This window comes from Urocitellus parryii, chromosome 6, assembly GCF_045843805.1.
Source record: "Urocitellus parryii isolate mUroPar1 chromosome 6, mUroPar1.hap1, whole genome shotgun sequence".
In the NCBI taxonomy this organism is placed as follows: domain Eukaryota; kingdom Metazoa; phylum Chordata; class Mammalia; order Rodentia; family Sciuridae; genus Urocitellus; species Urocitellus parryii.
The window spans coordinates 170,504,609-170,529,784 of NC_135536.1; the positions used below are offsets into that span (position 1 = coordinate 170,504,609).

The 25,176-nt window shown below is 51.4% G+C and overlaps 1 protein-coding gene across 1 annotated transcript; it reads left to right on the forward strand.

Moving 5' to 3' along the window:
* The first annotated feature begins 561 nt into the window (after positions 1-561).
* Siglec1 (sialic acid binding Ig like lectin 1) lies at positions 562-25,176 on the forward strand. Its single transcript, XM_026385830.2, has 22 exons — positions 562-643; positions 6,062-6,137; positions 6,504-6,863; positions 7,181-7,477; positions 8,759-9,025; positions 9,379-9,633; positions 13,281-13,580; positions 14,199-14,456; positions 15,469-15,804; positions 16,319-16,576; positions 16,777-17,079; positions 18,598-18,858; positions 18,986-19,297; positions 19,742-19,993; positions 20,306-20,575; positions 20,668-20,919; positions 21,233-21,535; positions 22,086-22,346; positions 23,101-23,403; positions 23,679-23,781; positions 24,159-24,231; positions 24,771-25,176. The coding sequence occupies exons 2-22, from the start codon at positions 6,089-6,091 to the stop codon at positions 24,828-24,830; spliced, it is 5,133 nt and encodes a 1,710-aa protein (XP_026241615.2). The 5' UTR covers positions 562-643; positions 6,062-6,088; the 3' UTR covers positions 24,831-25,176.

Consider the following 25,176-nt stretch of genomic DNA (forward strand, 5'->3'; position numbering starts at 1 on the left):
GGGTAAAAACCAGTAAAGGAGAGAGAGGAATCAGCCTAGGCAGGGTCCTGGATGTTGGAGTCGTCCGTGTCCGCCACAACCAGGGCCTGCTTCTTGGGAATCTCTGAGAGGATCCAGGTGGCAGTGGAGTACAGAGAGTCTTCCAAAGGGCTTTGAGGACAAATGCTCTGGTCTGGGTACCTTGTGATGCTCCCCAACCCCAGGCCAGACTCGCTTCCTTCCCAGTCATCAGGGAAGAGCACTGTGCTCCCCTTGGCCTCTCTCCAAAGGCTCTATGACCCAGAGAGAGGGGTGTGAGCATGGCTGGTGAACAGGAAACACTACCCCCATTTTTTACTTTGCCTGGGAGGAGTCACCGTGTGGCCCACGGTCCCCACTTCTGCTTGCTTGTGTTTCTAGGTCCTGGGCCTAGGTCTTTCCTGTCCTGGTATTGTGCAAGGCCTGCAGCTGCCTCCCTGGCCAAACTCTGGGCTGGGGCAAAGAGCTGAGGCTTTGAGAAAGAGGAAGCAGCACCAGAGACTGGATCTTCCTCTCTTGGGTGGCAGAACCCAGGGGAACCAGCTGCACCAAGAGCTCCTGGCTTTTCTTCCGTTTCTTCTTGGCAGGTCTGCTAGCCCCGAAGCCACTTCCTCCTGTGGAGCAGGTACTCCCCAACTCTGGGCCTGGAGGGCGGGGTGAGGGGAAGAGCGGAAGGTGGGGAGTAGGGAGAGGCTGAGACTTGCTGGGGGTCATCTGGGTGTGAGGGCTAGATCCCCAAACAACCCAAACCCAAGACACCAACCAGAGCTGTAGTCAGAACCTAAATTCCTCTACCACCCTAAATCTTCCCCAGTGCAGAGCACAGTCCCAATCCTAATCCGACCCTGTGTGGGCCCCAGTTCCTGTTCCAACCTCATCTCACTTGCGCGGTCACCCCAACCATCATTATCCCAGCCCCAACCCCAACCCCGTCACCCTCATCCTAACCCAGTTCTGCCTTATCCTAACCTCACCTGCACCTCACCTGTCACCTTGCCCCAGACACCTTTCTCACTTCCATGGCAAACCCAATCCCAGCCCAGATTCCATTCCAAATGTCAACCATCACCCCCCATCTCAGTCCAAGCTCAGCCCAGCCTTAATCTCCTCTGTTCTCCCACTCCATCCATCCATCACTTTATCTGCCTGCGAGAGGGACCCTCAGTACTGTCTGTCGCAGCTCAGGGAGGGGTGGCTCCAGCTGGGGGCATTTAGAGCCAGTTTAAGGAATGAAATGTGAAATTTCTAATGTTGCCGTCAAAAGCCCCTCTATATTATACATGAATTCTGTGGCTTGCAGAATTAATGTTGGACCTGTGTTTGGGGCTTTCCTTTATTTTGAAAATAAGCTACTCCTGGAACTGCCGCCTACTCCGACTTCCTATATTAAGCCAGGGCCCTCCAGCTGGCCTTATCACCCTGTGTCCCTCCTTTTACAGCTCAAGAGGGAAGTTGGGGAGAAGCCCTGGTGTCAGGAAAGAGAAACCGAATCCTGCCTATAGCAAAACTTCTTGGCCCTTTCTTCCTGATCAGACTTGGCCTCTGGGATCAGAGGTCAGGGCTTTGGGGCCCCAGTCTGCCCTTCCAAGATGTCCCAAGGCATTTGATCTTATATGCAGCAAACATGGGTGCCATCCAACCTGCCACATGACAGTTCTGGGGATTTAAAACCCTGCCTTGGGACCACCCAAAACTTGGAGACACAGGATGAAGGCAGTGCTGTCCAAAAGAGTCATTGTCCAAGGGAAGGTTTTCTTCAGAGTGGCAGAGCTCCTTGTCCTCCAGTACATTCATGGCCCCCTGTCCAGGACTGAAAAGGTTCCTCTACCACCAGGGGCACTAGATGCTCACCAGCCCCAACCCAAGCTCAGGGGGCTCCTTCCCCTCCAAACCAACCTTTCAAACAGGGATGAGGGTCTCTCTTTCTGGGGTTGTCCCTGCTCTTCCTCCCAAACCCCAGGACAGTTTTCTGGGTCAAGGCTGGTTTTGGGGATGGGCCAGCTGATCTGGTCTTCAATGGGAATGACCCCTTTAGGGCTAAGCTAAGCACTGGTGACTTCTGCAGAATGTGATCTAGGTGGGTCTAGAAAGGTCCTCCTACATGTTCCATATGTCCAAACCCACCGTTCCTCTGTGAAGTTCAGTGTTATCCATTCTAGGACCCCAGATGGAAAGAACTAGGCAGCTGGGGATGTTACCTGCAGCAAGCCAAGGAATCTGCCCTGATTTTAGCTGACTAGACTCAGCAGTCCACCTGCATAAGAATAAGCTGCTTCTCCACCATTTGATGAAACATCATTAAATTAATTTTTCCTTTTTATATCATGTGCTGTTTTCCTATGTGGGCAGATGGCCAAGTCCAACCTGCTGGATCGAGGTAGCTTCCTTGGCTCAGCTGCCAGTAACAGGAACAACATGGACATAGCTTGCTAATGTCCCCTGCTGCAGAGAAATGCCCCTGACCCTCTGCATAGGTCTGGGCCCCAAGGCCACACATACCCCAATGTGCCCAACAGGTTGCTTTTTCAACTTTGGGCTTCAGAGTCCCACTGGGGCCCATCTCCAATACAGGCTGCAGGGTTGTCTTCCCAGAAGGGAAGCAGGCCTAGGAGTGCCAAAAACTGAGGACGAGCTGCTAGGCCAGTGCAAATGACCAGATCTGTCTGCTGGAGCAATCCCAGGAAAGGCCTGGGTCCCTGGGGGAGCAGAGTTCCTGACCTGCCCATGCCCTTTGCTGTGCTACCTTCCAGGACATCCCTTCTGCCTTCTGCACTGAGCTGAGTACTGCTTGGGCATCCTGATGGCAGCTCAGGCCTGGTCCAGGCCTGGTCCAGGCCTGGTCCAAGCCTGGGTATCTGCTCAGCCCTCCCCAGGTGTGCCCCTGGACATAGCAGAGTCAGCAGCACATAACCCATGAGGCAGATGGGCTCGGGGGCTGGGAGAGGTCATGAGTTTCCTGTCCCCATGTCCAGCCTCCTCAGGCTCTTCTGTCACTTCGCAGAGTCAGCAGGAACCAGGGAGGATTGCAAAGTTGACAGCAGTGTATATGATAAAATATACATAATATAAAACTTAGTCATTGAATGTACAATTCAGTGGCATTAAGTACAATGTTGTGTAACTATCACAACTATCTTTCTAGAACTTTCTCATCATCCACAAGAGAGGCTCATTACTCATTAAATACTAACTACCCATTCCTTCCTCCCCTTAGTCACTGGTAAACTCTATTTCATTTTCTACCTCTAGGAATTTATGTTTTCTAGAAGATTCATGTAAGCAGAACTATATAATATTTGTCCTTTAGTGTCTGGTTGATTTCACGCAACATAACGATTTCAAGTTTCACATGTGTTATAACAAATGTCAGAATTGCATTCCTTCTTACAATAGATTAATATTTCATTGTATGCACACACCACACTTTGTTTATGCATTCTTCTGTTGATGGGCCCTTGGGAAGTTTCCACCTTTGGGCTCTTGTACATAACGCCGCTATAAACTTTGGTGTACAAGTACTGATTTGAATCTCTGTTTTTAATGCTTTTTTGAATATATGCCTAGGAATGGAGTTGCTAGGCCACATCGTAACTCCCTGTTGACTTTTTGAAAAAAACTCCAAACTGTTTTCCATACCATTAAATTCCCATCAAACAATAATGCACAAGGGGCCTGGCCCTTTGGAGAGCCCCTATAATCCCAGCAGCTTGGGAAGCTGAGGCAGGAGAATCGCAAATTCAAAGCCAGCCTCAGCAAGTTAGTGAGACACTTACTTAGCAATTCAGTGAGACCCTGTGTCTAAATAAAATATAAAAAGGGCTAGGGATGTGGCTCAGTGGTTAAATACCCCTGGGTTCAATCTCTGGTACAAAAAAAAAAAAAAAAGCACTAGAATACCAACTTCTTCACATCTTCACATACTCATCAACATTTTTCGTTTTCATTTTCTACTTTCTTTGTTCATTGATAGCCATTCTAAATGGATGTGAAGTGGTAGCTCATTGTGGTTTTGGTTTGCATTTCTTTAATGGCTAATGATGAACATTTTTTTTCCTGTGTTTATTGACTGAGTGCTTATTTTCATTAGAGAAATGTCTATTCAAGTCCTTTGTCTATTTTCTGAGTTAGTTTTTTTTTCTTTTGAGTTGTAAGAATTCTTTATTTTTATTTATTTTTTTTAAGAGAGAGTGAGAGAGAGGAGGACAGAGAGAGAATTTTTTAAATATTTATTTATTTTTTCTTAGTTCTCGGCGGACACAACATCTTTGTTGGTATGTGGTGCTGAGGATCGAACCCGGGCCGCACGCATGCCAGGCGAGCGCGCTACCACTTGAGCCACATCTCCAGCCCGTAAGAATTCTTTATGTAGTCTGGATATTAATCCCTGAAATGATTTGCAAATATTTTCTCCCAATCTTTTTGTTTTGTTTTTACTCTATGGGTATGCCTTTTGATACACAGAATTTTTTCTTTTTCTTTCTTTTTTTCTTCTTTTTGTCTTTTTCGAGACAGAATCTTGCTATGTTGTCTAGGCTGAGCTCAAACTCCTCGGCTCAAGTGATCTTCCTGCCTCAGCCTCCCAGGTAGTGGGGACAACAGCCCATGATGCCTACCTCAAAATTTTTTCATTTTGATGAGGGTCAAGTTGTCCATTTTTTCCTTTCTTCCTCTCTCTCTCTCTCTCTCTTTCAGCTTCCTCCTTCCCTTCCTTCCTTTCTCTCTTTTTCTTTTGAGATGGAGGTCTTGCTATGTTGCCCTGGCTGGCCTTGAACTCATGATCCTCCTGCCTCAGCCTCCAGAGAGGAACTTGGGATTAAAGGCACATACCATTATGTCAGTTTCTGTTTCCCTTTCCTGTGTTTTTGTTTTTGATGACATGCTCAAGGAGCATTGCTTGATCTAAAGCCATGAAGATTTTCACCCATGTTATCCTCTAAGAGTTTTAGAGCTTCAGTAGTTTCTGCTATCTCTCCCCTTTGGACTTAACATCTATTGTACTCCATGGCGTTCCTTCCCCACCAGAGGCACTCCATGGCATGGGGTGCCTTCTTGTGCACAGTATACAGTAGGCATGTTACACCTAGACTTGCTCTGTCACCTCCCTGTCTCTACTCTGAACCCCTAAGGACCCACAGCCCTCTCTCACCAACTGAGGGAGACCCTGGTGTGCCTGGGGGGCTCTGTACTGCTGGGGCTCCTATAGCCTCAGTCCTAGGTTTTCCAAAATGGAGGCCACCAAGAACAAGGCAAACACAGAGAGAGCGCTGGGGTGACTCCAAAGACTCCAAAGGAGAAGTTCCAGTGTAAAGTCCCACGTGCGCTGCACCTTGAAGGCAGAATAAGATTTCAGCAGGCAAAGACCATTTATGGTAGAGACAGAGCTGGGTAGCTAGGGAGCTGCTGAGCAGAAAGACTGGCCCCACAGTGGGTTGGTGGGGACAGGGAATGGGATGGAGCAGGGAGCAAGAAAGGGGTCCTTTCACATCTCACTGAGAGTTGGGAGCCATAGAAGGGTTTTGAACAGAGGAGTGATTCTTAAAGGCAGCATTTAGGTTAAATTTAATCAAACTCCATTATGGCCTGTAGCTGGTAAGGCTGGTGACAGGGAGAAAACTCTCAAGTGGAAAAAAAAACCCACTGTCATTCTCACTGGGTGCCCTGGACCTCTCTGGGCTCCAGTTCCTGTTAATTTGGGTAGCATGGATGGGGAAGGGAGTAGGGGAGGAGGGAGAAACAGCTGCTCAGTTGCCAGTGACTGCCTTGGTTCTTGAGGGGCGGGGAAAAGCAGAACTTGAGTTTGGGCAAAGGGGAGCAGAAAGTTTTCTTGGAAACACCACCCAGTGAGGGCATTTCTGTGCAGAGCCTGGACAGGAAACGTGGGCTCCTGGCTCCCTGCTGGCGGCCACCCTAGACATCCTTAGGAACACGGTCCTCTCCTAGGTTGGCCAGCTCAGCGGGTGGAGACACAGGGCTGGACCCTCAGTGCCTGGGGTAGCCCTGGGAGGCTCCTGCATGCTCAGCCACTCTGTGTACCACCTCTTAGGCACTGGAACCCACCTGAGGACCTGCTATGGGCTTCCTGTTCTGGCTGCTCCTTTTGGCCTCATTCTTCCCACCAGGTAAGCTTATGTCCCAGGCCCCAGCCTCAGAAGATCCAGCCCTCTGCAGACTGGATATGCCTTGGTCAGGTTTGGCTGCTGAGGTCAAGAGGGGTCAGAGGCAGGCAGTGGCAGGATGCTGAGCAGGAGGCCAAGTTTCCTCTCGAAGCCACCCTGCCAGGCCTCTGAGCAGCCCCCAAGGGATATCCGTACCGTACCCCTAGGACATTGAGCTAGCCTGAGCTAGGGGTGCGCTGTGAGGGTAGGGCAGGGCATGGTTTTTGGGATTTACCTGAGGCACCTTTTCTGGGGTGAATGGCAGGGCATGTGGTGTCCCAAGGCCTGTATCACCCTCCCCTATGTCTCTCTCTCCCACCCTGTCACCAGGCCACACCTCATGGGGTGTCTCTAGTCCCACGACTGTGCAGGGAGTGAAGGGGTCTTGCCTGCTCATCCCCTGCATCTTCAGCTTCCCTGCCAACGTGGAAGTGCCCGACGGCATCACAGCCATCTGGTACTATGAATACTCGGGCCAGCGGCAGGTGGTGACCCACTCTGCGAATCCCACACTGGTGGAGGCACGGTTCCGCGGCCGCGCCCAGCTGCTGGGGAATGTGCAACACAAAGTCTGCAACCTTTTGCTGAAGGACCTGAGGCCTGAGGACTCAGGCACCTACAACTTCCGCTTTGAGATCAGTGATATCAACCGCTGGGTTGATGTCAGAGGCACCTCGGTCTCTGTGACAGGTGAGGAATGGGGAGTTTCGCTACTGTCTGGAAAGAACTTCCAAGCTGCTTCTAGACCCAATGGCTCATAGCATCAGACTTTGTCCTAAACCTCACCCTGGTCCCTTCTCAACCTCAATTCCAGCCCCTGGCCACCCTCTCCCACTCTGAGCCCCAGCAAACCTGTGCATTCACCAAAGTGGGGCTGGAGGTTGAAAGTAGCCTCACTTTGCCATTAAGTCCCCTGATCAGGTCTCCCCTTTCAGCTGGGGCTTCCAGGGCAAGAGGTCTCAGGTGTGGCAAAGGGGAGTCCTGAGCACACCTGTCTTTGTCCTCAGAGAAGCCCAGTGAGCCCATCATTGCCTCCCCCATGGAGCTGCGAGAGGGCATGGAAGTGAACTTCAACTGCTCCACACCCTACTCGTGCCTGGAGAAGCCAGTCAGCCTGACATGGCAGGGCCAGGACCCCACTCGCTCTGTCACCTCCAGCTTCCAGAAGCTTGACCCCACCGGTGTCGGCCACCTGGAGACCCTTCACACAGTCCTGTCATGGCAGGACCATGACCGGACACTGCTCTGCGAGGTCTCAGTGTCCAGTTTCAGAAGTCAGCGCAAGATTCGCCTCCAAGTGCAGTGTGAGTGTGCGAGGGGTCCTGCCCTCGTTACTGAGCACCGTGTCCGTGGCTCCCCAATGGAGAGAGGGGAACAGAGACTGTGTCCCTGAGGCAAAACCAGGCATACAGTCAGGGCAGTGCTGATGAAGAGGGAGTGTTATGCTCTGAGAGCCAAGTTGAATGGTTCTGTTCCAACTCTGTTGGCTTCAAAGAAAGGGTCAATCCTCAAGGCCAGAGAAGGGGAGACACAAAAGGTCAAGGAATAGGTAAGACTCCAAGTAGCTTTGGGGGTTGGTGACAAGTGCCCCCTCCCTAGGTTGGCGACAAGTACCCTCTCTGGAGGAGCTGGTAAGATGGAGTCTACACTTTTTCTGCTTTAAGCTGCACATGGTCACAATGACCAGGGTATCACTGGGGCCTGGGCCGAGTCAATGGGGAGAAAGCCCCGGTTTCCATTGGTTATGCTTCATCCCATCTCAATAAAATGGGGCAGCTGTTCTAGAACAATTACTATCCACAGGCACCAGTGGATACCAGCACCAGTCTGCTGGCCTCCATCCACTAGATGAATAAACACTGGGCTAGCCACTTGTTTCCCATCTGTTTTCTCATCTGCTTAGTAGAGCTAATGATTCCTCATTCCTATTTCAGAATTGAATGGAAATAAGGGGCTGGGGGTGTGGCTCCGCGGTAGAGCGCTTGCCTAGCACGATTGAGGCCCTGGGTTCGATTCTCAGCACCACATATAAATAAAAAAAAATAATAAAGGTACAATACCTTTGTGTCCAACTACAACTAAATTTTTTTTTTTTTAAATGAAAGGAGTTGACACAGGTAAGGTAGTTAGAAGAGTGCTGGACACTTGGAAATATTAGCGTTTATTAGCATGTTTACATAGAAAGAGGCCTTGGAACAAGATTTAAAGAAATGTAGTTTCTTAGTATTGCCAGTTCCTTCCTTACAAACCCTTTGGCCCCTGCCATTAAGGGGCTGGTCCCTCACCAACAACCACCACAGGCCACTAAAGCAAGCAAAGTGGTGCCCATGACCTTGCTCATGCAACTCACCCCCTGAAGCAGAAAACCACAGAAGGCTGCACAAGCTGGACGCCAGGCCAAGCATCGCATTATCAGAGCCTCAGTGGAAAAGGAAGGGGGCAGGCATGTGTCTGGGGTAGAGGAGGGCAGGACGGAGGAACTCTTGGGACTGATGTTTGCTCTGAGTGCAAAGAGCAGAGTTTTGAAAGGAAATGAGAGGTGTGCTACCCCCTCCCTTACCCCACACCTGCATCATGACTTGCAGATGCCCCTAAAGACGTGGAGGTCCTCCTCAGCCCCGCGGGGCGGAACATCCTTCCAGGTGATCTGGTCACATTCACCTGCCAAGTGAACAGCAGCTACCCTGGGATCAGTTCCGTGCAGTGGTTCAAGGACGGGAAGCTCCTAAAAGCCACCGGTCGTGTGCTACAGTTGTCCCAGGCAGCCTGGAGCGACGCGGGAGTCTACACCTGCCAAGCTGAGAATAGCGTTGGTTCTTCAGTCTCACCCCCAGTCAGCCTGCATGTGTTCAGTGAGTCCTGGGTGAGGCTGGATCGAGCCAGAGGGTGGGGTGGGGGCTCCAGGCCATGGAACTGAGGAGAGCAGAGCCAGGGCAGAGCCAGAGGAGTAGCTCTGTGCCTCTGGGATGCAGATGTGGATCCCAGCTCTGCCTCACTGGGGGACACATGACAGAGTGGGATGTCCAGAGGACCCCCATCAATAAGACAGAGATGGAGGGCAATTCCAAGAGGCTTCCCTACATGGGGAGGGGTGCAGTAGAATTGAATAGAGATTGAAGCTGATTGGCTGCCATCTGGAACTCTGAGGGGTTGGGGCTCAAGTTGTCTGGGAGTCCCTCTAGTGTACCCTATGCTTCCCTCATAGTGGCCGAGGTCAAGGTGAGCCCAGCAGACCCCATCCTGGAGAATCAGACTGTGACACTGTCCTGCAGCACTCCCAAAGAGGCGCCCAGTGAGCTCCGCTACAGCTGGTACAAGAACAATGTCCTGTTGGAGGAAGCGCACACCCCCACCCTCCAGCTGCCCTCAGCCACCAGGGCCGACACTGGCTTCTACTTCTGCGAGGTGCAGAACACCCAGGGCAGCGAGCGCTCTGGCCCTGTCAGTGTGGTGGTCAAATGTAAGTGGCCAGGGTGGGGTGGCACTGGTACTGCCAGAGCAGAGCCTGAGGGTGGAGCCCCTGGGGGAGGCTTGGGGTTGCTGGCATGGGGCTCTGAGGCCACGCTCACATCCCAGTTCTGCACACCTTGACTTTGGAAAGACTTGGACCTCTCTAGGCCTCAGTTTCCTCCTACTTTTAAAAAGTCTTATTTGGAAATAAGTTCAAATTTATGAAGAGTAGCAAAAATGGTAGAAAGAATTATATATCTTTAACCTATCGTCCCTACTTACTAACATTTTAGATGTTACTTTATCCTTTTCTCTCTCTCTATGTGCATGCGCACACACGCTTACACATATGTTTATATGTATACACACATTTACTCTCTATGTAAACACATATGCCCTCCCCATGTACATGCACAGTGCACATATGTGTTTTTTATCCACCTTCATACAAGTGCTCCTCAATTTATGCTGGGGCTACATCTCAAACCTTTTGTTAATTGAAAATATCAAAATCAAGAATCTACTGAACAATGTAGCTCAGCTTCACCAACCTTCAATCTACATGCTCAAAACAAATTAAACTACAGGTGGGCAAATGCATCTAACACAAAGCCTACTTTATAATATAAAGTGTTGACTAGTTCTTGGGACTTATGGAATGCTGTATCACCAAAATGCTGGCCACAGGCATATGGTAGGGTGTCAGTAGCTTCCCCTCATGGTCTTGGGACTGACTGAGGGCTGCACTGCCCAACAACACATGTGAGAAAGAATCATACCACGAAATTGCTAGCCTGGGAATGGATCAAAATTCAAAATTCAAAGTGCAGTTTCTAATGAATGTGTATCATTTTCACACCGTTATAAAGTCGGATTAATTGTAAATTGAGGACCATCTTGATTTACATCGTTACAGTTGCAGACATGATGTCTCTTTTCCCCTTACTTCCTCAAGTGAGTATTTCCTAAGATCAATCTCTTACATAACCCCAGTACAAAGATCCCACTCAGTATGTGTGACATTGATCCAAGATGATTATTTAACCTATAGTCCATATCCAAATTTTAGCAATTGACTCCACAATGTCTTTTAGAACAAAAAAAATTTTTGGGAGGGTGGGTTCTGGGGATTGAATTCAGAGGCACTTAACCACTGAGCCACATCCCCAGCCCTATTTTGTATTTTATTTAGAGACAGGGTCTCACTGAGTTGCTTAGCACCTCACTGTTGCTGAGGCTGGCCTTTTTTTCTTTTTTCTTTTTTTTTTTTAAGTTTCTTTTTTTTTTTTTTAGCTGTAGATGGATCATGACTTTATTTTATTTCTTTATTTTTATGTGGATTGAACCCAGTGCCCCACATGTGCCAGGTAAGTGCTCTACCACTGAGCTACAATTCCAGCCCTGGCTTTGTTTTTATTTTTAATTTTTATTTATTTGTTCTTTTTAGTTATACATGTCAGCAGAATGTATTTTGAGATATCATACATCCATGGAGTATAACTTCCCATTCTTTTTTTAAAAATTTTTATTTACTTATTTATTTTATAGTAGAATGCATTTTGACATACTGTACACATATGGAGCACAACTTTTCATTCCTCTGGTGGTACGTGGTGCAGTCACTACAGTAGTGCAATCATACATGTATATAGGGTAAATGTCTGTCTCATTCTCACTTCCCTCTACACAAACCAAAGTTCCTTCATTCTTCCCTATCCCCTCACCTCACTATGAATCAGCATCTGCTTATCAGAGAAGACATTTGGCTTTTGTTTTTTTGGAATTGGCTTTTTTCATTTAGCATGATATTCTCTAGTTTCATTCATTTACCTGCGAATGCCATAATTTCATTCTTCTTTGAGGCTGAGTAATGTTTTATTGTGTAACTGTACCACATTTTCTTCATCCATTCATCTGTTGAAGGGCATCTAGATTGGTTCCATAGTTTAGCTATTGTGAATTGAGGTGCTATAAACAATGATGTGGCTATGTCGCTGTAGTAGGCTAATTTTAAGTCCTTTGGGTATAACCTGAGGAGTGGGATAGCTGGGTCAAATGGTGGTTCCATTTCAATTCTTCTGAGGAATCTCCATTCTGCTTTCCATATTGGTTGCACCACTTTGCAGTCCCACCAGCAATGTATGAGTGTACCTTTTCCCCACATCCTTGCCAACATTTATTATTGCTTGTATTCTTGATAACTGCCATTCTGGCTGGAGTGAGATGAAATCTTAGAGTAGTTTTGATTTGCATTTCTCTAATTGCTAGAGATGATGAACATTTTTTCATGTTTGCTGATTGATTGTATTTCTTCTTCTGTGAAGTGTCAGTTCAGTTCAGTTCCTTAGCCCATTTATTGATTGGGTTATTTGTTTTGTTTTGTGTTGTGCTTTGAGTTTTTTGAGTTCTTTACGTATCCTGGAGATTAGTACCTTATCTGAGGTACTAATTTTTTTTTTCCCCATTCTGTAGGCTCTCTCATCATGTTAGTGATTGTTTCCTTTGCTGAGAAGAAGCTTTTTAGTTTGAATCCATCCCATTTATTGATTCTTGATTTTACTTTTTAGGAGTCTTGTTCAGGAAGTCAGGTCCTAAGCCAACATGATGAAGATCTGGGCCTACTTTTTCTTCTTATTCCGTGTAGGGTCTCTGTTGTCGTGTCTAAGTCTTCGATCCACTTTGAGTTGATTTTGTGCAGGGTGAGAGATAGGGGTTTAATTTCATTTTGCTACATATAGATTTCCAGTTTTCCCAGCACCATTTGTTGAATAGGCTATCTTTTCTCCAATTTATGTTTTTGGCGCCTTTGTCTAGTATGAGATAACCATATTTATGTGGGTTTGTATCTGTGTCTTGTATTTTGTGGTCTACATGTCTAGTTTGGTACTAATGCCATGTTGTTGTTTTGTTATTATTGCTCTGTAGCATAGTTTAAGGTCTGGTAATACAATGTTTCCTGCTTCAGTCTTCTTGCTAAGGACTCCTGAGGCTGGCTTTGAACTCATGATCCTCTGCCTCAGCCTCCTGAGCTGCTGCTACACAGGTGTGCATTATTGTGCTCAGCAGCACATTTTTTTTCTGGTCCAAGATCTGGGCACACACTTTGCATTTGGTTGTCATACATATCTCTTTATTCTTCTGTTGTGTCTCTCTGGGACAGTTCCTTAGTCTTTCTTAATTTTTCATGACATTGAAGCTTAAAGAGCATAGGTCAGTTGTTCTGTGCTATTCCTCAATTTGCATTTATGCGACTCAAATAGCCTAAGACTCTGAGCTTGGGCAGGAAGGTTGCAGGGGTGATGCTGTGTCAACCCTGGTGCATCCTATTGGAAGGCATCTGGTGTCAGTTTGTGCCATGCTGGTAATGTCCCTGTTGATGGCTTGGTTAAGGTGCTGTCCACCATCTGGTCTTTACCATTTTTTTTTCATCTTTAATGTGGGGTCCCAATCCCTGCTTGTAATTTTGCCATGAGGACCGACTGGGACAACAGAGTGATTTGCCTGGCCCAGGAGCAAAAGTGCATTTGACAGGTGCTCAGGAGCTTCTAGGGTTGCCCTCTGTCCCTGGGCACTATGGGGCAACAGGGTGCAGGGTCATAGGTTATAACAGGGCATCTCCATCTGAGGGTGACAGGTCCTCCTCTGGTCTCCACACAGACCCACCCCTTGCTCCAGACCTGACAGCCTTCTTGGAGACACAGGCCGGGCTCATGGGCATCCTTCACTGCTCCGTGGTCAGTGAGCCTGTGGCCACACTGGTGCTGTCACACGGTGGCCTTATCTTGGCCTCCAGCTCTGGGGAGAGGAATTACAGCCCACGCTTCAGTATCTCCTCTGCTCCTAACTCCCTGCGCCTGGAGATCCGAGACCTGCAACAAGCTGACAGTGGAGAGTATGAGTGTTCAGCCACCAACTCTCTTGGAAATTCGACCTCCACTTTGGACTTCCATGCCAATGGTAACACGGGCACAGATTGCAGGGGAGTGGATAGGGGAAACCCCCCCAAAGGAGGCATGCTCTGACCTCTTCCCTTTAAAAGTCCAGATGACTCAACGGAGAGGCTGAACTAGTTGGTTGGGTCATATTAAAGATCTGAGCTATCTGGTCATTCTAACCTCAGAAGTTCCTAGAAGCCAAGGCAAAAAAGGGAAATGTGGCAATGCACATCATTACTTTTGCAGATTATACTCAGACTCTGAACTTGGAGGGTCCTTTATAGACATTCGTTTATTTTTTATTTGTTAAACTTTTGGGCCAGGCTCTCTGCTAGGAGTCAGATGCAGGAAGTGAGGTCTTCCAACTGCTGCCCTTTCCTTCGGAGGCTATGGAAGATGTAGCCAATCCATCCAGCTAAGCTTTTGACAGGAACCTGGGCTCTGGCTCAGAGACCTTCTCAACTGTGCTGCAGTGGATCTGAATTAGCATCAAGGCCAAATCCTCCTGATCCACCATAAAGCTCAGACCTGCCCACAGTCATGTGGGGAGAGGAGAAACCTACAGGGTTTCCTTTGGCAGGTGACATGGAGGGTGGGAACCTCGCAGCCTCTTCAAGCCTCCTTTCTCCCCCTCCTGCAGCTGCCCGCCTCATCATCAGTCCGGCAGCCAAGGTGGTGGAGGGCCAGGCGGTGACTCTGAGCTGCAGGAGCGGCCTGAGTCCGACTCTGGACACCCGTGTCTCCTGGTACCTCAATGGAGTCCTGATTCACGAGGGACCCAGCAGCAGCTTCCTGCTTCCTGCTGCCTCCAGCAGCGATGCCGGCTCTTACCACTGTCGGGCCCAGGACAGCCACAGCGCCAGCAGCCCCTCCTTGCCAGTCGTCCTCATCGTGCTCTGTGAGCAGCCTTGCCACCAGCCACTGCCTACTGGGGGAGGGTCAGCCCATGGGGACTGCCAGCTGTCCTCACTTCCTGCAGGCTCTCCTGGCCCAGTCCTCCTCTGGGGTCTACATCAGGAGGGTGGTCACAGGCCTGGCCACAGGGGAAATGAGCCAGGGCTTCCTCTGCTCCCTGAGTTCTGCCCTCCAATCTCAGTCCTTCTGCCCCTAAGTCTCAGTGCCACCATGGCCCCATATCCAAACTGCCTGCAGGTGACTCAGGGATGCCGAACTCCTATACCTGTGCACATACTCCAGAGGCTGAGCCCTCCCAGATTCCTGGAGGGTCGAAGTCAGAACCCCTCAGCGCTCCTCACCAGCCCCTCTGCACCCTCCCAAGGGTGCATGCTCCATATTATCCAGAGGGGCTGAGTCATGTGTAGAGCATGCTTAAGTTCCAGAAAGTCTCCCCTGACAGTGTGCACAGGGGCATGGTCTCAGGGCTTGTGTTGAGGGCAGCTGCCTCATCGGGGGTTTTGTGAGTGAGATCATGTGGTGGACTTGACTGCTAGGTGTCTTTTGACCATGTCTCTTGAGAAACCTTTAGAAAGAGGCTTTTGAAGGCATTATGCAGTATCACAGGAGCTGGCTTTGAGGTCAGAGAGACAGGCAGGTAGGGCCCTGGGGCAAGCTCAATGGAACCGAGAGCAAGGCTCCAAGGGACTGCTATGAGGGTGCTGGGCTCAGGAGCAGATGGGATTTCTGTAGAGTGGCCTCTAGCTCATGTGGCATCTTTGCTGCGACTAGCAAATGGCTCTCCTTCTAGGAAGACTCAATACAGTACCCGGGCACAGGTGAGAGCCAGGAGCATGGGCTGAATCCCACCCACCCTGGTCTGGTTACCCTTGTGCAGTGCACAAACTGCACAGCTGTTTGTGGTCAATCTAGGGACATGCCTTTTTTCAGTATGTCCTGGGAGCCTAGCCAGCCTGTGGCCATGGGATGAGTGGCCATGTTCTTCCTCCCCACAGACCCCCCACGCCAGCCCCTGTTCACCACCCAGCTGGATCTCAATGCTGCCAGAGCTGGGGCTGAACGGCTTGGTGTCCTCCTGTGCCGGGTGGAAAGTGATCCTCCTGCTCAGCTAAGGCTGCTCCACAAGGACCATGTTGTGGCTAGTTCTCTGTCACCAGCCAGTGGCTGCAGCACCTGTGGGGGCTGCTCCCAGCGTGCAAAAATCACCAAAGCCCCCAACTCGCTACGTGTGGAGATTCGCAATCCAGTGGTGGAGGACGAGGGCTTGTACCTGTGTGAGGCCAGCAATGCCCTGGGCAACTCCTCAGCCTCGGCCATCTTCAATGCCCAGGGTGAGTGGGTGCAGGGGACCGGTGGGCTGGGGGCTAGGGGCTGGAGCTCCCGCCTCTGCCTCTCCTGTTCTGGGGAGGGCTGATCAGGCAAAAACACCCCTGTTCAGCAGTGGGAGGCAAAGCTGCTCCCAGTGACAGAGTGGGGTCCCCCTGGGTGTCTTTTGACTATCTGTTTTGGGAAACCTCCATGCTGAGGGAAGCCAAAGCTTCAGATCCTTCCTATGCTCAGTTTTGGTCGGGGACAGGCTTGGAACTGTGAGGCTGATCTCTGAGCAAAGGACAGTAGGGCTGTCTTGTCCTCTGTCTCCTTTACTATGCCCCCTCTCTGGCCTGGGTCTCCATGTCCTCTAGTACCCGCTTCTCATGGGCTCTCCCATAAGCTCGTCTGCTGTCTTTCCTACACTGTGGGCAGCCCAAGGGATCTCCTTCCCTCCCTGCTCCAGGCCCCTGGGTTGGGCAGGGGGTAGTCATAGTGGGGTCTATCTCTCATGAGCCCATGATGCCTGCTGTCCAGCCACAGTCCTGGTCATCACACCATCCAACACGCTTTGGGAGGGCTCAGAGGCCAACCTGACTTGCAATGTGAGCCAGGAAGCCACAGGCAGCCCTGCCAACTTCTCCTGGTTCCGGAATGGGGCATTGTGGGCCCAGGGTCCCCTGGAAACTATGAGATTGCTGTCCGTGGCCAGAACCGATGCTGCCCTCTACGCCTGTCGCCTCCTCATGGAGGATGGTGCTCAGCTCTCTGCTCCTGTGATCCTGAGTGTGCTCTGTGAGTTATGGTCAAGGGCAGCTGGGGATTGGAGGGTGGAGGGGCTCAGGGGCACAAAGGGCTGGGGAGGTAAGAGCCTGGACTGGCCATGGGCTACCTTGGGCTTGGGCTGTGCGTGTGCAGTGAGAAGGGGCCATGGCGTGGCACTTGGAATGTGGTGAGATGGGCTGAAGTATCGTGAGTTCTCCCTGTTCTTGCAGATCCCCCAGACCCACCAAAGCTGTCGGCCCTCCTGGACGTGGGCCAGGGCCACATGGCTCTGTTCGTTTGCACTGTGGACAGTCGTCCCCTGGCTCAGTTAGCCCTATTCCATGAAGAGCGCCTCCTGGCTAGCAGTCTGGGACCCCAGCTCCCATCCCATGGCAGGCTGCAGGCCAAGGCCATGGCCAACTCCCTTCAGCTAGAGATTCGAGAACTGGGTCTTCGAGATTCTGGAAGCTACCGCTGTGAGGCCACAAATATTCTTGGATCAGCCAACACCTCGCTCTTCTTCCAGGTCCGAGGTGAGTGTCAGTGCTCTCATGGTGTGAAAGACACTGAAGCCCAGGGAGGCTACTTAGGTCAGACTTGGGGCTGGGGTGCCATCAATTTTGTGCAGAAATGTGAGTCTTTTAGCATTGGTTAGGGGACAGTTTCTAACCAGTCAGCAGAATGCCTCCTGCTAGATTTTTGTTGTTTGTACAAAGGATTGAACTCAAGGCTGCACCCCCAGTTCTTTTTGAGACAGAATCTTGCTAAGTTGCTGAGGCTGGCGTCAAATTGCAATCCTCCTACCTCAGTCTCCTTAATAGCTGGGATTTCGGGTATGTGCCTCCATGCCTGACTTCCACTAGATATTTTCACTTGTAATAACTATAGAAACCACTAGGAGGCAGCAGCAATTGCACGAGATGGTTTGCTTGGTTCCAGCACTTTGTGGCATAACTTATTTTGTAACACTATAATTCTGTTACATAGTAGGTATTCTCATGCAAAACTGAATGTGTATGTATATTATGTATATATGCACATATACATATGTGTATATTCTTTCTTATACATATTCATATTCTTCATTCATATTCATATATACATATTTATATAATATGTATGTATATATGTATATATTCTCTACAAAAATTATCCCTAAGCAAATAAACAAAAAAGGAAAGATATTGTCTGCAAAGCAAAGGCCAAAGAAAAATAAACTTTTCTTTTCCCACAGTGACAAGCAACAGCAATTTTGGGGCATTACTTTGGATCTTGGTTCTGTGTATATTTTCTTACTTATTATACCCATTTCACAGGCAGAGAAATTGAGGGTCAGAGTTTTAGGAGCTTGCTCATGGGCACTTGATTCTGCTAACTCTGGACCAACTTGGTTCTGGTCCTGATATGGCCTGTGCTCTCAGTTACCATCCCAGCTGTCCCTCCTCCCCACCTCCACCCTGGTCTCCTGCTCCAGAGCCAGGGGGTATCAAGAAGCTGACCTTTGCTTACTGCCCAATACCTGGACTCTTTTGCCTGGAGCCTGAGTGCAGGACTGGGCTGGAGAGGGCTAGAAAGTACTCAAGGTCACACAGCTGCCAACCTCCCTTCAAGTCCTGGGCCACCCACATAGTCCCATTCATAGTCAACCAATAGCCCTCGCCATGACCTAAACCCCTCCTATTTCAGTGCTTCATGGGTCAATCCAACATTTATCAAGAGCTAACACATGCAGGTGCTATACCTGGTGATGGGGTTACAGGTCACACAAGCCTGGTTCCCATAAAGCCTACCCACTGGTAGGCAAGATTGATAGAGCAAAACCATAACTCCAGGTGGTGGGTGGTGAAAAACCAGGGTGGAGTCTATGCAGGCAAGTTGGGCAGGAAAGCAGAGATGGAGCTAAAAGTGGACCCTGGGAAATGCTTTGGAGGAAAGCTGTGGCTCCTGGATATAGGGGCGGAGTTTTGCAGTCCTGGGCAGAGACACGTACAGTCCCAGACTGCAGGAGCAATGTTGGCAAGCCCCCACCAGCCCTTGGTTTCTCTTTGCAGGAGCCTGGGTCCAGGTCTCACCATCGCCTGAGCTCCAGGAAGGCCAGGCTGTGGTCCTGAGCTGCCAGGTGCCCACGGGGGTCCCTGAAGGGACCTTATACCACTGGTATCGAGATGGCCAGCTCCTCCCAGAGTCGAACTCTGCCACACTCCGTTTTGCAGCCATAACTCTGAAGCAAGCTGGGGCCTACCATTGCCAAGCTCAGGCCCCAGGCTCAGCAACCACCAGCCTGGCCGCTCCAGTCAGCCTCCATGTGTCCTGTAAGAGTGTTTTCTCATTCACATGTGGGGGAGAGGATGCATTTCCTGGTCCTGGACTCTGCCACCATGACAGAGCCCTGGATTAGGGACCCTGGGCCACACCCTGACCATTCCCCACCTGGTGTAGACACTCCACGCCAAGCCACACTTACCACCCTGATGGACACAGGCCCAGGGCGACTGGGTCTCCTCCTGTGCCGTGTGGACAGTGACCCTCCAGCACAGCTTCGACTGCTTCATGGGGACCGCCTTGTGGCCTCCACCCTACAAGGTGTGACAGAACCTGCAAGCAACTCTCCTCGGCTGCAGGCAGCTGTGGCCCCCAATACACTGCGCCTGGAGATTCACAACGCAGTGCTGGAGGATGAGGGTGTCTACACCTGTGAGGCCACCAACACTCTAGGCTGGGCCTCTGCCTCAGCCAATTTCGATGCCCAGGGTCAGTGTGTGTGTGTGTGTGTGTGTGTGTGTGTGTGTGTGTGCGCGCATGCGCGCACACACATGTGTCTCATAGAAGAGGGGAGAGAAGGTGGGAGAGGACCCCAGAAGCCTGGGAGCATAAGGACAGCCTCCATTCCCATGCTGCCTAAGCCCAGTGATCTTCAGGCTTAAGTTTCCCAGAGGAGCCTTTTTAAAACAGGATTTTTCTTGGATGCCCCAGTAGATAAAACTAATCAGGGGAAACCACCATAGTGTAGGGTTCATGGTGTTCACCCCATTTGCCTTCCACCAGGGGCAGGGAGGGGCTTGGGACCTTCTAGGACTCTGCAGAGTTCCATTTGGGACCATCCAAGAAACAGTGAGCCATTTCCTAAGCTCAGCCTCAAGACCTGAACAGCCTCAAGATGCTCACTGGTGTCCTCTGCCCTCCCTCTCTCCCCAGCTGTGAGTGTGCAGGTGTGGCCCAAGGCCGTGGTGCAGGAGGGGCAGCAGGTGAACCTGACCTGCCTTGTATGGGCCGCCAGCCTGGCCCAGCTCACCTACACGTGGTACCAGGATGGGCAGCAGCGCCGTGGTGCCCGCTCCATCTCCTTGCCCAATGTCACGGTCACAGATGCTGCCTCCTATCGCTGTGGTGTAGGGCTCCCTGGCCAGCCACCCCACCTCTCCAGACCTGCCACCCTGGACATCCTCTGTGAGTCTGGTTGGGTGCAGGGTGGGGTTGAAAGGAACGACAGCAGCTCACAGGGATCAGGGAATGGCCAGAGTGTCACAGGCATTTAGCCCAAGGACTCAGCACCCAGCCAGCTGATGGAGCACTGGACAAGGGGATTAGACTTGGGGGCAATAGAGACAGATCTTTTCAGGGCAGAGGAGTAGTGCCCAAATTGGATAATTAGAGGGCCCGTGGGGTGGGGAGCCAGGGCCCTCCTCAGTCCCTATGCACTTTAAAACAGGCCTCTGCAAGACTTTCATCTGGATTTGTATGCCCTCCGGGTCTCTACAGATGCACCCCGCAGCCTGCGTCTGACCTACCTTCTAGAGAGCCGCGGTGGGCAGCTGGCTCTGATACTGTGCACTGTGGACAGCCGCCCACCTGCCCAAATGATCCTCAGCCACGCCGGTCGCCTCCTGGCCTCTTCAACTGCTACCTCTGTCCCAAACACCTTGCGCCTGGAACTACAGGAGCCACAGCTGAGTGATGAGGGGCTCTACAGCTGCTCTGCCCACAGCCCCCTCGGCCAGGCCAACACATCCCTGGAGCTGCGGCTAGAGGGTGCGTGGGGGCCAGGTGGGGGCCACAGGGGTGGGAATCAGCTGTGGTGTCTGGCTGGCCCCAACAGACCCTGACCTTCTTTCTTGTCTTAGGTGTACGGGTGACACTCACTCCCTCGGCTACTGTATCTGAGGGGGACCCTATCACAGTGACATGTGAGGACACCGCAGCCCGCCCACCCAGCCTCTATACCTGGTACCACAATGGCCGTTGGCTGCAGGAGGGGCCAGGCACCTCACTTGAGTTCCCGGTGGCCACAAGGGCTCACGCAGGTGCCTACTCCTGCCAGGTGCAGGATGCCCAGGGCACACGCAGCTCCCGGCCTGCAGCCTTGAAAGTCCTCTGTGAGTGGGGGAGGCTGGTTGGGGCTGCCTGGGGTGAGGGTGGTGGGAGGTGCTTCTGGGCTCAGTGAGGGAGGGCACGGGACTGCAATGGGCTCAGGAATGGGCATTTGGAGAAACAAGGACATAGGTTATGAGAAAAGACACCCTATGGCCTTACAAATCCTGCCTGGAGGACTCTGCCTACAGGACTCCTGAGATGTTTCTTCTAGAAAGTGACCATTTGTCCAGAGGCTTCCACCTCAACAGCATCAGGCAGGTGGTCAATGGGCAGTGCATAGGCAACACTCCCATCTGTGCCCTGCCCCACCCCTAGATGCCCCTCGAGATGTCGTCCTGTCCTCCTTCCGTGACTCGAGGGCCAGATCCATGACCGTGATGCAGTGCACTGTGGACAGCGAACCTCCTGCCGAGCTGACCCTGTCCCACAATGGCAAGGTGTTAGCTACCAGCAATGGGCTCCATGACTCAGCACCGAGGCAGGGCCATGTGCAGGTGGCCCGCAATGCGCTACGGCTGCAGGTGCAAGATGTGCATGCAGGTGATGACGACACCTATGTTTGCACAGCCCGCAACTTGCTGGGCTCCGTCAGCACCAGTGGGAAGCTGCAGGCAGAAGGTGAGTAACAAAGGAGAGGCAAGAAGGGAGCTTGGGTTTGGGGTTCAGGCACTGAGGCCAGAGTCCACGTGAGGGGGCTGGGATTTCCACTAGAGGGGACTGTCCTGAAGGTGTATGAGAGAGCCCTGCCCTGAGAAGTCTATTCTGATGGAGAAGGTTGCCCATTCTGGTGGTGAACAGCAAGGGGGAGGTGTTGCGATGTCCAAGGGAAGTGGTGATGGAAAGGAGATAACCCCACCCTCATAGAGCCCAATCTGGGATGGGGGTCCCAGACCTGCCCTGGAAAAGCCTGGAGCAGGGAGAGAGACAGCCTTACCCTCAAAATGGGGTGGAGATCCTCATCTGTCAGACGGCCTGTCTGTAAGGGAAGCACAGTCCTGTCCTGGGAGCCCCAGAGTATGGATGTGGGACAGCCCTCTTCTTGCCCTCAATATGAAGGGAGAGGCAGTCCCATCCTGCAAGGTACAGATCCCAAGACAGATTGAGACCTCCCTGCAATGCCCAGAGGCAGGTACAACTCACTGACCACCTTCCCATCCTTGGCCTGCAGGCGTGCGTGTGGTAGCTGAGCCAGGCTTGGATGTGCCTGAGGGTGCAGCACTGAACTTGAGCTGCCACCTCCCTGGTGGCCCTGGGCTTGTGAGCAACGCCACCTTCACATGGTTCTGGAATGGCCGACCACTACACACGGAGCCTGTGTCCACTCTCACTTTCACCCACGTGGCCCGTGCCCAGGCTGGGCTGTACCACTGCTTGGCCGACCTCCCTTCTGGGGCCACCACCTCTGCTCCAGTCATGCTCCGTGTGCTCTGTAAGTGTGAACCCTCTTCCACCAGCCTTGGTCTCCCCACATCCTCCATGACCCTCAGGTCCTCCTCCTCAGCTTTCTGCCAAGAGTAAAGGCTTTACAGGAATGGAATCCTGCTGTCAACTGGCTGTATGCTCTGGTTCATCTGTCATGGTTTCCTCTTTTGTAAAATGGGGAATACATCTTCTTGGGAGAAATACAGGAGATAAAGCATTCTGAGTGCCTGGCAGACAGGAGGCCTTTGTCAGCCTTGGTCTTCTGCTCCATGCTGCACCCATGCTGCAGCAGTCAGCTATCACTATGTAACAAGTTACCTCTGCAGCAGTTAGCTATTATTATGTAACAAGCTACCCCAAACTCACAATTCTATGGGTCAAAAATTTGGGCTAGGCTCAGTTGGGATCTCACTGCATGTGGCTGCCATTGTTTAGTGGCTCCACTGAGGCTGGATTGTCCAAGATGGTCTCATTCTTATGGCTGTGATTGGGCTACATGTGTTCAGCAGGCTGGCCTGGGCTTCCCACGTGGTTGCATTTCAGGAAGCAGAGTGGAAATTTCAAGACTTCTTGAGGTCTATCTCTGAAGTCCCTCAATGTCATTTTTGCCTTTAATTGGTTGAAGTGAATTACAGAGTCAAAAAGTGAGGAAATAGGCTTTATCCCTTCATGGGAGGGGTACCAGACAAGCTGCATGGGTGCAGGAAGGGTGGAATTTGTAGTCATTTCCTACAATCACTATACTCTTTTTCTCCCTACAGACCCTCCCAAGGTGCCCACCATGACAGTCTTTGTGGAGCCTGAGGGTGGCCTCCAGGGTATCCTGGTCTGCCAAGTGGACAGTGAGCCCTTTGCCAGCCTGACCCTTCACCTTGGCAGCCGACTGGTGGCCTCCAGCAAGCCTCAGGGAGCTCCCACTGAGCCACACATCCATATCTCGGCCTCCCCCAATGCCCTGAGGGTGGACATCAAGGAGCTGCGGCCGAGTGACCAGGGGGAATATGTGTGCTCTGCCTCCAATGCCTTGGGTTCTGCCTCTGCCTCCACCTACTTTGGGGTCAGAGGTGAGGAGAGGGGGCTCCCAGGCCACTCTGCACAAAGGCACAGATCTCAGGTCCAAAGATTGTCTTCCCTGAGTCTGTCTGGCTGCCATAAGACTATCTTTGTAGTCTAAAAGATTGCTTAGAGCGCTCTTGCATGGCGGTGGGCGGGGGCGGGGGCTTGGAAATGAAGGGAAAGTTAGAATAGAAGTCTTCATCTTGGGTGGGCCAAGGTGTTGGGAGGGAGCACTGGGGACCATGAGCCACAGCTGTCCCCTGAGCACTCCTCCACATTCCAGCCCTGCACCGGCTACATGTGTTCCAGTGGCTCCTGTGGGTCCTGGGGCTGCTACTGGGCTGCCTGTGCCTGCTGTTGGGCCTGGGGGCCTGCTACAACTGGAGGTGGGTCTAGAGCGAGAGGGTGGGCCGCCTTTCTATGCCCTTTTCCTCCAACATTGCCCCATATCCTTTAGGGGAACCTTCCTCTTCCCAAATTCACAAGCCACATACTTCCCAGCCCACCTCTTCCAAATTTGGGAATCCCTTCCAGAGTTGCCTCTCCATCCATCTTTCTGTAGCTTTTTTATTTTTCTTCTCCCTTCCCTGTTTGGGCTACAGAATGGGCCAGGGAGGAAAAAAAAGATAAGGTATCCCATGGTGCACAGGGCTTCCCCTGCTCTGTATAGGGGGCAGTCTTGGGCCAGCATGTGGGTGGGGAGGGAGGTTGAGGGCAGGTGGTAGGGAGCAGGGAGCCTCTCTGACTCCCTTCCTGCATGTAGGAGGAGGCGTTTTCATAAACTGAATGTGGGCGAGAATTCTGTGGAGATGGCGCCTCAGAAAGACACTACGCAGGTAATCACTCAGTCAACGCACAGCCACATGCAGACATGAGGCCTGGCTGGCATCTAGAGGCTGCACTCATCGATAAGATGGTGCCTGGGACCAGGGGGTGGAATTTGTGGTCATTTCCTACAATCATGGGGAGTTGGGAAGGGAACTGGCATCACTTGGAAGAGGGGGAGAGCAAGATTCTGAGGCTGAGAGCAGCCACTGGGTGTTTGCTGGGGGACTGGCTCCCTGATTCTGGTAGATTTTTTGGTCTTAGCATCACCTACACTTCCGAGATGTTTTGACTTTTATTTTGAGGTCTCTCTTCCCCACTCCTGAGCCTGCCTGTCACCTGATCAAGGGTGAAAGTCTGTTTCCCTTCCACTGGGATGTGCCTCTTCTCCTGATCACCCATCTGGTGTCAGTTTTAGTCATTCAAAACTCCTACCAATTCCCCTGGGACTCTTACCAAGGGCTGGGGGCTGGGGGCTGGGGGCTGGAGGTAGGGGGATGGCCCTCCTGTGCACCCAGAGTCCTGTGACCAGGATTTTCTTTGTGAGAAGCTCATTGATCCTGATGCAGCCACACGTGGAACTTCATCCTGTGCTCTGCCCCTGAGCTGACCAGTGGCATTACCTGCCCTCAGGAAGAGGAGGTTGCTGGCATCTGTGATGACTCTGGAAATGTGAAGGAGGTGGCGTTGGGTCTTACCTACCTCTGTGCAAACAGCACAGTGACATCTGACTTTCTATGACTGGCTCCAAGCCTCTCACCCCCAAGAAAAATGGGTGGTAAGAGGAGATGGTGAAACCCAGTCTACCCCGGGAGGGTATGGCCTCTGCAGGATCCTGAAAAGAATTGAGCTGGTCCTGTTGTCCCCTTCTTTCTCTGTCTCTACCTTTTCTCTGGGTCTCTTCTTGTCTCTCCATTTCTCTTCCAAAGGAGGCACTGTTCCTTCATATCTTTCTT

Coding starts and splice junctions, on each gene's coding strand:
- Siglec1 (XM_026385830.2), top strand. CDS start 6,089: ATGGGCTTCCTGTTCTGGCTGCTCCTTTTGGCCTCATTCTTCCCACCA. Junction 20,576..20,667: donor CCTGGAGCTGCGGCTAGAGG/GTGCGTGGGGGC, acceptor TTCTTGTCTTAG/GTGTACGGGTGACACTCACT. Junction 22,347..23,100: donor AGTCATGCTCCGTGTGCTCT/GTAAGTGTGAAC, acceptor TTCTCCCTACAG/ACCCTCCCAAGGTGCCCACC.